The sequence below is a fragment of the Sphaeramia orbicularis genome, chromosome 10 (genome assembly GCF_902148855.1).
Source record: "Sphaeramia orbicularis chromosome 10, fSphaOr1.1, whole genome shotgun sequence".
NCBI classification, from domain to species: domain Eukaryota; kingdom Metazoa; phylum Chordata; class Actinopteri; order Kurtiformes; family Apogonidae; genus Sphaeramia; species Sphaeramia orbicularis.
This window is the reverse complement of record NC_043966.1, coordinates 29,819,960-29,831,541: the sequence shown is the minus strand read 5'-3', so window position 1 is coordinate 29,831,541 and position 11,582 is coordinate 29,819,960. Positions and strand designations below refer to the sequence as shown.

Below are 11,582 nucleotides of genomic sequence, written 5' to 3'. Positions count from 1 at the left end.
GCAGTGACGGTCCAACCAGCTGTTGAACCCGAGTAAATACAATCCTTGACTTAACAGGGATGGGTAATGGAAGGATGGATAGAATACCACAAATCAATTCATCATGGCTTTAATGCTTTTTTTTAAAAGAAATTATACACTCTCAAATTATTCCAGTTTGTTCAGTTGTTTATGAGAATAAAATTAGTATAAAATGATGCTACATGAAAAACGTACAAATACGCATCATTATAAACAGTTAAACACAAGCTTGTTGAAATGATTTCAAATGGGCAAAAACGGAAATTAATTTATTTAAAATACAAAAGAGACTGAAAATATAAATATTAACTTAATTACAAGCAAACAGTACAAACAGTATTTAAAAACACACAAAACAAAGATGTGTTTAATTTAACACTGGCAAACGTTTAACAGGTGATCCTGTAGATAAGTGAGTGACTCCTCTACATGTCGAGGTAACGCTTTGCCGAGGTCGTCCTGAGACCTGGACAGGAACGTCTCCACAGCCTCACAGACAGCAGACTTGGACACCATGTCATCAGGCCTGTAGACCAGTGTTCCCCCTCTGTCTCTTTGTCCAGTGATGGAGCTATTCAAGTAGCCTGGGGATTACAGATGAAAGCTGTCACAAGTCAACAAAAGACAATTTTATTCATATTCAGTATTCAGACATCCTGTGTATTCTAACAGTATATGTCAAAGAAATAAACAGCAGCGGTAAGAAAGAGTTTTCTTTGATTGTAACTGCAGCGTAATAAAATGGTAGTGTCTTCAGTTAAAAAAATAACATGCATACAAGAGGGAATGCAAATACTGTGCAGGAAAAATATCTATCTTATAATGGGCTAAAGTCTTCCAGATGCTGTTTGTTAATTCTACCCCAGTATAAAAGCTGTAAAGGCAAATTAATAAACTAAAAACACAGTAATGAATTGTGAACAGTGTATACAGTTTGCAAATGTTAGTCATAACTCAAACTTGCAAAATACATCAAAACGAACATCCTTTAACATTTTCTTGTACAATCTGAACATGCTTCGATGTGAAATCCATTCATTTTCTGAACTGCTTCATCCTCCAGAAGGCCACAGGGGGTGTCGGAGCCTATCCCCACTATCTACAAGTGAAGGCGGGGCCACTCTGGACTTGTCACCAGTTCATCACAGGACTGATATAAACAAATGAACAACCATTCACACTCTCATTCACACCCACAGAGGATTTAGATTGACCAGTTAACCTATTCAGGTGCGTGTCGTTGGACAATGAGAGAAAACCGGGGAGAACCCACAGGGACAAGGTGAAAATATGCAAACATTATGTGAAGTTTGTAATGTTTCTGTTGTGCTGGACACCTGTCAACATCAGTAAACTGCATTTCTACACTACCATCATCTGGAGTTCCTCAGTGCAAAAAAGAGGAGCAGAAAAAGGTCCTGAATAGCCCCAGATTGAGCATCAAGATTTTTGTGGAACTCTGCATAGACATTAGTATATTGTGGCTGTCACAATGGGCGGAGACTGCTGTTCGGCAAGTAACAGAACTAATGTCAGCAAATGACCAGTTCCCAACTTCAACCTGCACCTTTAATAGTTAACAAAGGTAAACCAACTGCAAATGTAGAGATAGACCATAAAGAACTAGGTCAAGTTCCTATGCTGTAATGTCACTCTTTTCCTTTCTTTACTGTAAGAATAAGGTTTATACTAATACAGATCTAATACGGTATTGAACTGCATATTGCACACACTCTGGAGTCTGAGGTTTCCCACAGGCTTTGAACACTGCCTGCTTCCTGACAGCAGGACACTGGCAGGTTGGTCCACTTAGTAAGGACGTTAGAGTTGATCTTCAATGAAATTCACTATGGTTCTAAATTAACTGAATAACAAAGGAGCTGAACAAGTTGTACATGACAATAATAAATTTCATCAGTCTGAAGACACACTGCAGGATGTCATTGTTAAGAGGTTTTTCAGAAAGACAGTAGAGGAAAACCAGGGAGAGGTAGGACTATTACTAAGATCTCACCTTTCATTGCACTGTTGTAGCTGAGCAACAGCATCCAGAGCAGATGGACCAGTTCTTCCCACCTTTGCCATCCTTCATCACCATCCTGGAAAATACAGATGCACTGATTTCCCAAAAATAAGTTATATATAGCGTTTCTGCTGGTAAGGTTTTGCCGTGGTGCACCGCCATGGCAAAATCCTTTCCGCCACACAATACATTTGATACAAAAAATCATTGCCATTGTATTCGACTTATTATACATATGTATAATATATAATAGGCCTACTATTTTCAATAAGAAGTCGTGAACATTCCAGGCTGCTATACGATTTTTACCCCTGTATTTTTTTTTACCCCCTAAGAATTATGCGCATGCTCCAAACCATTGAGCATGTGCAACCACAGCCCTTTCGATGTAAACCCTATAATAATCCAGTGGTGAAACCTGTCATACTGAATTTAGCCCAGTTATCTATCATTTACTCTAGTAAATTTCACTTTATCTGGATATTCAAAACTACACAGTTAAGGGAGGTAAACATAATATGGGTGTAAAACCAGCACGCTGCGTGCTGCACCAAATTTACCAATGAAGTTCACGTGCGAAAACACCGAAAGTAACAAAATAATACGGGGGTAAAAACTGCATGTGACACCGCACCTTTCTGAGGTAATCGCATGATAAGCGCGTGAAGGGATATTTTCTACACTGAGTAGGCCTAGTTATTGAATAAGCGGGACAGACACTGGCTGACCCGCACGAGAACCCCCTGATGACACACCGCCACACCAAGACATCAGTTCCACAGGAACCACAGTATATACATATGTGTTTGCATGGTGCAGTGATTTCTTCATGCCTAAAGGTAAAAAAAAAAACCCACTTATCTCTTAAATTTCATTCACATTCATTTCATCATATATTTTCAAAAGCAGAACTAAAACGGTTGAGGTTTATGGTGAAACAACAGATGATAAAGTCTGATATTCACTGTAGGGTCTGGTGTGAGAGTGCAGTTCTTCAGGAAGTGAAGCAGTAGACTGAGTGACATGGGCAGAGGGGTTTTCACTGGGCAGGCGTAGTCCAACAGATGTTCCAACAGCTTACATCTCAGTAGTTTGCTCTGCAGGCTCTCTAGCAACAACATCCTGGGTGTCAGAGACAGATTAATCAAACATAGTTTAGGAAATTAGGGAAGAGAACATGTGTCATTGGTATATTGTTGTATCAGTTTTTAATTATGACTGACCTAAGTTTACAGCAACTGACAATTATTTGACACATGCATTTCAGCAGTGCAACATTACTATTTGTTTAAAAAAATAAAATATATGGTAAACTCAATTAAGTGAATTTCATCATCTTTTCTTTGAGGGCAAAATATATAACATTTCCCTTAAAACTGACGTAAAAACAGACTTATCCAGTAATAATAATCCTTAATAATCATCACCTCTGACCCTCTGTCAGTGTGCGTGGTATATTTATCTTCCCTCTTGACTATACTTTCTATTTTCCTCTTGTTTTGCTGTGTTCAGGATATCCACATGGGCGTGGACCTTTGCCAGTGTGTGTGTGTTCACCTCCAGCCAATAAAAGCATCACACAGCGTGTTTGGGCGAAACAACATAAATATGAAGCGACTCTGGCACCTCACCTCTTTTGGTTGTATTTTGGTTCTACAATATTCCATTACAATTTTGTGACTGTATGTGTATTTATGTTTTTACAACAGAACCACTGTAACAGGAATAATATTCTGCTTTTCCATTTCACAGCTTTTTGTCTATCAGCTGTCACTTTCTTAATGCAGTTTCATGCTCTCTGTTCCATGTTCCCTGAGTGAATGGAGAAGCCAAGTCTGAAAGGTTGTGGAAATGTTCCATAGTCTTCAAATCACAACTACAATAACAACTGGAGTCTTAGTCTGTTTACCCGTTGTAAAATTTTTTTTTTATCATTTCCTTAGTGGTGAACACAAAGGCTCCTGGACTGCTTTCTCCACTGGTTTCATTTCTCTTTCTCACCTGTGTGCCCGTAACGGTACATCACTGATGAGCATATGGAAGAGCTCCTGGGAAAGCTTGGCAGAGTTAAGAGCTGGAGAGCAGTCCACCTCCAGAGCCAGACACAGCATCCTCTGGAAGATGCACACCATTCTGCAGGGGAAAGACACAAAATTAGAGTTTGTCAAGTCAGGTGATGACAGAACTATTGGGACTCCTACTCAAGAAACAATATTTTCCAAAAAACACAAAAAACAACACTTTACTTGATGTGTTCATCTCTCTCTTCAGCTGCAGTTTGACTTTTTTCTGTTGATTTCACAATAGCCGAAAACAGCCATTTAATGATGTCCCTAAAAAACAAACAAACCAAAAGACTTTCATCAACATTGACAGTTAAAAATACATTTTCATAATCTGTTCTTTTTCTTTGGCATAAACTGTAATGTGATTGCCCTATGACTGAGATTTGTAGTATGTTAATAATGGTATAATTATTTACCATTATATTTCATGTGCTAAGTGTTTACTATTAACTTCATGGGGGAAGCATGTTAGCATTTAAACAGGCAAGATAAATCTCTTTTCTTGTATTATATAGGTTGTCCTCCAGTCCCAGGCTCACCTAACTTGAGGGAAGTGCTTATCACAAGACAGTGTGTTCTTAGCAATAGAGTGGTAAAGCGCAAAGGAGGCACGTTTGGCCTTGAAGTCATCCTCCAAAGTCTGCAGCACGTACTCCAGGAGCATGCGCACAACCTCCCATCGATATGTCTTTGTATGTTCCTGATGAAACATAAGGGGCATGTCATTTTACTGCTGTAAACATACCTGCTTTTTAGAGGCTGATGATAAAAACAAAGACAAAATTAGTTCAACAAAATACTTTGATAACTAACAGACTTTAAGTTTTGAGCTAAAGTTCAATGTGTACACAAGAGCCAAGTAGCTACAGAAATTCTATACAATACTAATCTTGCAATTCAGCCACTGAGATGAGATAAACATGTCATAATATTACAACCAAAATTCCAAACGTTATTGAGTTGTTTAACAGTCCTTTAACTGTATTATGGTATAAATTAGGGGTGCAGCGTTAAAGGTAGCCCATGGTTCGGTCCACACCGCAGTTTTTGGGCCACAGTTTCGGTTTGGTTTTGGTACATGTTTTGTGCATAAAGAGAACAGTTTTTTTTCTCCCACAATTAGATTTTTATTTTGCTTGTCAGCAAAAATTGAATTTCACAGTAGGAACAAATTGTGTCACGGTATTGTATGTGTGTCTCAGTCCTGCACCGGGTTGGGTACCTGCTGGTACTTAAAAGTGAGTTTCTGTGTAGACAATGTGTTTAATTACAGGACGGGTTGGGGGTCTAATGTATGCGGGTATGGGCGGGTGCGTATTGGGACATAAAAAAAAAATGCGGGTAGCGGGTCGGGTAGCGACACTCAGCTTTGTAGGTATGGGGGGGTATGGCTTTGGAAAAGTGGACCCATGCAGGACTCGGATGTGTGTTAAGTCTAAAGATGCTTCTCTGTCCGCTGTCTCTCACTGAGGGGCGGGGCTTCCTCATGCGGCACGCCCACATGCATGTCCAGAGACAGAGAGAGAGGTACAAGCCGCAGCTGTATACAGTGTGTGTAGTTACTGCACAGATGAGACATGACAATGGAGCAACTTCAGCCTTCATGAGTTATAAAGCCAAACCCCCCCAGTCACTGTTGTGGTGGCACAACAGTCTTTGGACATTAACTTGAGGGGGCGGGCTTTTGCCTGCCTGTATAGGCACACACACTTCGTGGCCTGCAAAGCAGTACATAAAGCGCCATCGATTGTAAAACCAAAAAACCTCGGTCCATTAGGGCAGATTGTCCCGTGCAGGGCGTACCAAACAGTACATGGTTTTCCTGAGTACCGATGCATCCCTAGTATAAATATGTACAATACTACCTAATCTTACTGTATCAGCTCTAAGTTGTAAAGTACCTGACTGGCCATAACTGAGGTCAACAGCTCCCAGTCCCATGGAATCATGCTTTTATCAGTAAAGTGGTGTCTGCAAGGAGAGAACAGCTTTAATATATGAATTCAGAGGTGAAAATACAGGGAACAGATGGAGAAACACAGTAAATGATGGATTAGTGTTTGACATATAAAGGCCTACACAAAGCACATTTTTTATTTTTAATCTACACAGAAGATGAACAGTATACTGTTTTCACTCATGTCCTCACGTGTAACAGGAGTAAAACTTCACCAACAGATAAAACACTTCAGTCTGTGTGAAACTTGGTTAGTGCTGTATATATATATATATATATATATATATATATATATAGAGTGATTATCCAGAACCCATTAGATTTTCCTGCATCGCACATAACAGTTTGTGAAATTTACCGTTTTCCCTGTAAAGCTGTGGTCTTAATACCATCAATACATCTTGTATCTTCTTAAACTGTTTCTAAATAAAGGCCTTATTGCACTTCTCGACAAAGCTTTCATTGTGAAACCATGTGGAATACTGTTGCTTTGTCAAACACATCAACTTTGTTAATAACTGTAGATGTTTTACCTTGTTAGCTAACTTGATGAATATCTTCTGGAAGCACAAATGATTTTAATGACATTAAAGTCTGATGAATAGGGTGCCTTTACTCTGGAATGTCAGTTAAAGCTCAGGACTCAATTTTTTAGTGTATTTCAATCAATAAGCCACTGAACTTGCATCTTTGTTTTTGCCAGTATCTCTACGGTCTTGTCCCATATAGATCAGCCTCAGATTTTATCTCTGTTTGGTGGAAGAGTCTGTTAAACCAACTAGTTCAACTGACAGTATGCATGTGTGGCCATGTGCCTTCGAAACAATAACACTATTTACAGATGGAATTCCAGCCCGTGTGTATTTTACATTAGTTAGTGTCTTACCTCTGTGTTCTCATTAGAAGATTGAAGGCCTGCACACAGAGGTGATGGGGGCACTGTGTGTCGAGCAGAATATCATGTAGCAGGTGGGAGGTGATATCTTTGGGAGGATAGTAACCAGGCTGGAGTAAATCTGACAGAATTTGCAAAGTGCCCTCTGGGTATTTTTCATCAATTGTGCTGTAAACCAAGCTGAGGCTCCGTCGGCATAACATCTCTGGAGTTCCTTCTTCTTCCTCATTGATCTATAAAAAATTAATGTCATATTATCACATATGCAGGACTAATTGAATGAGTTCGAGAAAACATATAAATATTAACATCTGACATGTTATCTCTGACCTGGGATTGAGGTCGTCCGATCCTTATTCTCTTGACTGTATCAGGGCAGACATAATGCCTGTCCTCTCCAGTTGCCCCTCTGAAGTCCCACTCGAGTTTACTGTCCAAGTAGACATCATCTTCATCAATACCTTCTTCCCAGTCGATAGACACTGGACTGTCCATTCTGACATCCCCTCCATATGATCCATTCTCTGATTTTTCATCCATGCCCTCAGTTTTAGTCTCTGAAATGGGGCCATGGTCTGAGGCCCCATCAGGCTTTAACTCATCCAATTTAACTAAATTCTCAGAGGTTGTGGGTGAGCCTGTTTCTTTTTGAGATATGGGGCTTGTGTGAGACAGAGAGCTGAGGTCAATAGATAGAGGTGGGTTGTGTTCATGGATAGATGAGTGACCAGAGATGTGACTCTGTCTTATCTCTGTTTTGTCCCATTCCAGTTGTTCAGTCATTGAGGTGAGGGAAGTGTTGGTGGAATGCATCTCTATTTGTGGTAAACCCTGTGCTTTATTGTGAGCTAAAGCAGAAGGTGCTGGAGAGGGAATGAGTGTTGATGAAGAATCCATCATGTCATTGAGTTCTGTACTGTGTTCCTTTGAGGTTGCTCCAGAGTCCCTATTATTTAAGACAGAAGAAGGGATTTGTTGGTTCTGAGGTACTTTATCATGCAACTGTGTGTCTCGAGAATTACTACTGTTCTCTTGTTCTTTTTCTATAAGAGGTCCATTTAGCACAGGAGACTCTACTGTAGGTTCATAGTTAAGACCGTTTGATACAGTTGTTATCCGCAAAGCACATGTACACTCTAGTGTACCTTGGTTTTCCAGCTGTTTGAGGGAAAGTGACGTTTGCTTTAATTCTTTGGACAAACAAACAGGATGTCTTTTCTTCAGTTTTCTGACATACCTTTCTAGAAAAGGCAGCCGTCTTAAGTTTACAAGTGGTGTATGATGATGTGATAGTGTGTCTTTGGTCAGTTTTTGCAGCTGTGTTTGAGAGTCTAAATGTCTCTGCTTTGGTTTATTGACACCAGAATCCTGCACTGGTGCAACGACAGCTAAGTCTTTTCCAGAGACTTTCTGTGGAGAAGAATCTTGTCTTATTGAAGTCAGAAATCCATTTATGTTTTCTTTTCTTATTTGACAGTCATTTGGTGGTAAATTCTCCTGCTCTGATCCATTGATCAAGTCACTCTCAGTCAAGTCTACCACTGGTGAGGCTGTAGAAATTCTTTTTTTGCACGTCCTTAGATCTGGAACATGTCTTGCATCTGTGAGGTCAATGAATCCCTAGTATGGAAAAATGAACACAAAACATATCAGTTACACAAACATACCATTGTGTAATGGAGAATTCAAATACAAAGTGGCTACGAATACGACACTGTATGCTAACTGAAGGCAAGGAGTACAGAAATAAGACTACAGTGGAAGTGATAAACAGCTATCCACAGCTATGAGGAGTCTAATAAGGTTAGGGTCAGGGCAATTGTGTGTTTTTAGAAAATGCTTACTCTGTACGGAATTTGTGCCGTACCAGTAGAAATCATTCTAAATTCATATGGAATTTACGGGGACACATGACACTAATTAGCCAATCAGAAGCATGCCATAGTCTTTCCGTACGGTTCCGTATCTGTAGCCATGGCCATTAACATATAATACTGAACCTCATAAATTCCTGCACATGTTTACAAAATATAGCGGTCATGGTTATTCCTAATCCAACTACAAATGTAAAGGCTGACAAATTAAGAAGTTGCACCCTTCATGCAGTATTTTTGTGTGTTCTAATCTATATATTTACCACACATGTTACCTATAATAACTAGAAAAAGTACTGTCAACCCATAACAACCAAAATCATCTACTGATCTAGGATGTTCTGAGTTCTTATCTGAGAATGTCACTGGTAAATTGACATTATAGTATAGCTAAAATCGTTGTTTGTTTTACATAGCATGTGAAGTCAATTCTACGGTTTCTACAACTTCAACCAGTGTTCTCTTTTATGCTGTTGTCTGTTGGGGATGCAGCATTTAAAAAAGGGATGCTGCACAACTGAACAGACTGGTGAGGAGAGCTGGCTCAGTGGTGGTCACAGAGCTAGTCTCCCTGGTGTCAGCAGCAGAGAGAAGGACCCTGGAGAAGATTCTGTCCATCATGGACAGCATCCTCTGCACAGAACAGTGATCAGGCAGAGGAGTGTGTTCAGCTCCAGGTTGCTGTCTCTGACCTGCTCCACCAGCAGGCTCAGGAACTCTCTCATCCCCCTGGCCATCAGACCAACTCATCACTGAGTGGTCAGGGGGGGGTCTCGGGCTCAGTGATGACCACATTAGGACTGATCCAATGAGACTTAAAAATATCCAAGCACCTTATGTAGTTGAACTGCACCCACTTTTCAAACCACTGTAGAACAATTAAATAACTGTTAACACTTAAATCACTGTTTCACTTTATATCACTGCTACACTTTCTATACTGTTTCACTTTATATCACTGCTACACTATATATAACTGTTTCACTTTATATCAATGCCTTGAAATGCATAAATACAATCAGAAGTCTTTATTTACAGTATTGCACAGGAATATATATATATATATATATATATATATATATATATATATATATATATATATATATATACACAGAGAGAGAGAGAGAGTGTATATATACTAACCTTAGTGTCAACCTGGGTACTAACCCACTGTTGTGTTGTGTGTTGGTCTGTTTGTTTTTTGTCTTCTCGTGCTGTATGTAAAGCTGCTGAATACTTGAATTTCCCTCGGGATCAATAAAGTATCTATCTATCTATCTATCTATCTATCTATCTATCTATCTATCTATCTATCTATCTATCTATCTATCTACTGGTGTCTTTGGTAAGCTAGCTGGTTGCTTTTAGAGGGACAAGCTAGGAGGCTAACGTTTGTTCATTCGTTCGCTTACCGATGGTATGTTGATATTCAAGGCATCGACGTCTACCCGCACCGCCGACAGAGGCAGAGGGTCATCTTTGAACCTACAGAAGGAGCCGACGATTTCTATGTCAGAGTCCTCATCTCTGTCACTGTCGGAGCTGAGTGTGATCACATTTTCCATTGTGGAAAATTAAGACAAACCCGTGAACGAATTACATGTCCTGTTCTCACTCGTCAGCTACAGGCGCGTGATGATGCCGGTTGTCATGTCATAATACCGTTTTTACCAGTTTTGTCCATTAAAACTTAGTTACAAACGGATAGATAAGAGAAGAACATAATTTGACGTCCACCCCATTGTATCACATGTAAAAACCGTTCAACTCGCGCATTATAAACTTCCGTGTTATTGCTTGATGTTCTTCTTCTCTGTAGATGAGCTGCTGCTGCAGTGTCTATCACCACCTACTGGACAATATGTGTAAGGACCATTCTTTGAGTCTGGTGGCGCATTACTGCCTTCTACTGGATTGGAGTGGATGTGGGCATATGCCATGGCTGTCAAACTCATTGTTGTTCAGGGGTCACATACAGACCAGTATGATATCTAGTGGTTGGACCAGTAATTAATAACAGTGAAAGAGTAAAATTACATTATGGAAATGTTTACATTTACAAAGTATCCTTAAAAATGTGACTAACATGAACAACCACAAACAACCTGAAATCTTTTACAAAAAATAAGTGCAATTTCAACAATATCATGCCTCAGCTTATCATTTACACATGTGCATTACAACTCGCACATCACAGCGGATTGCCAAAGAAGCAAAACCTTTAGTAACAGGCATAATATTGTTAGAATTGCATTTACTTCTCTTAAGATGTTTCAGATTATTCACATCTTTAGTTTTGCATTTTATTTGGCGTTCTTACTATTTCTAGGTTATTATGATAGTATTTTGCTGGCCTAACCCACTTGAGATTGATCATAAAATCATGGGAAGGAATGCTTCTAGGACCACCCAAAAAGTTTGTTTGAGGTGCTCTTTGGAAAAGGGATTCACAAAGTAGATAAACAGGAAGAAAACTCCAAGGCTCTCTCTTTAAGCATTAAAAGGCCTTTATTCTGAAAATAAAGGCATTTTAGTGCTTAAAGAGAGGGCCTTGGAGTTTTTTATTCCTGTTTATCCACTTGAGATCATGTTGGTTTGTATGTGGCCCCTGATCTAAAATGATGTTGACATCCTTGATTGTTAATATCTTCAGTGTAATTTTTGCATTTGTATTGGACCCTTTGGCGGGCTTTGGTTTGATTTTGGCCCACAGGCTGTGTGTTTAACACCCGTGGGATATACCATG

At 39.5% G+C, this 11,582-nt stretch overlaps 1 protein-coding gene across 2 annotated transcripts; it reads right to left on the bottom strand.

Annotated features, from left to right (window-relative positions):
• Window positions 1–120: 120 nt before the first annotated feature.
• On the bottom strand, window positions 121–10,638 carry simc1 (SUMO interacting motifs containing 1). Of its 2 annotated transcripts, none has more exons than XM_030145988.1 (10): window positions 10,249–10,638; window positions 7,293–8,582; window positions 6,954–7,195; window positions 6,012–6,081; window positions 4,650–4,810; window positions 4,291–4,377; window positions 4,046–4,177; window positions 3,010–3,166; window positions 2,036–2,120; window positions 121–605 (listed from the first exon to the last, which is right to left on the bottom strand). In XM_030145988.1, exons 1-10 carry the CDS (start codon window positions 10,399–10,401, stop codon window positions 394–396), a joined length of 2,589 nt encoding a protein of 862 aa, XP_030001848.1. In that variant the 5' UTR covers window positions 10,402–10,638; the 3' UTR covers window positions 121–393. The 2 variants fall into 2 exon arrangements, with proteins under 2 accessions (XP_030001848.1, XP_030001849.1); XM_030145989.1 differs by lacking the exon at window positions 10,249–10,638 and having other exon boundaries at window positions 127–605; window positions 7,293–7,535; window positions 7,757–7,852.
• Window positions 10,639–11,582: the final 944 nt, after the last annotated feature.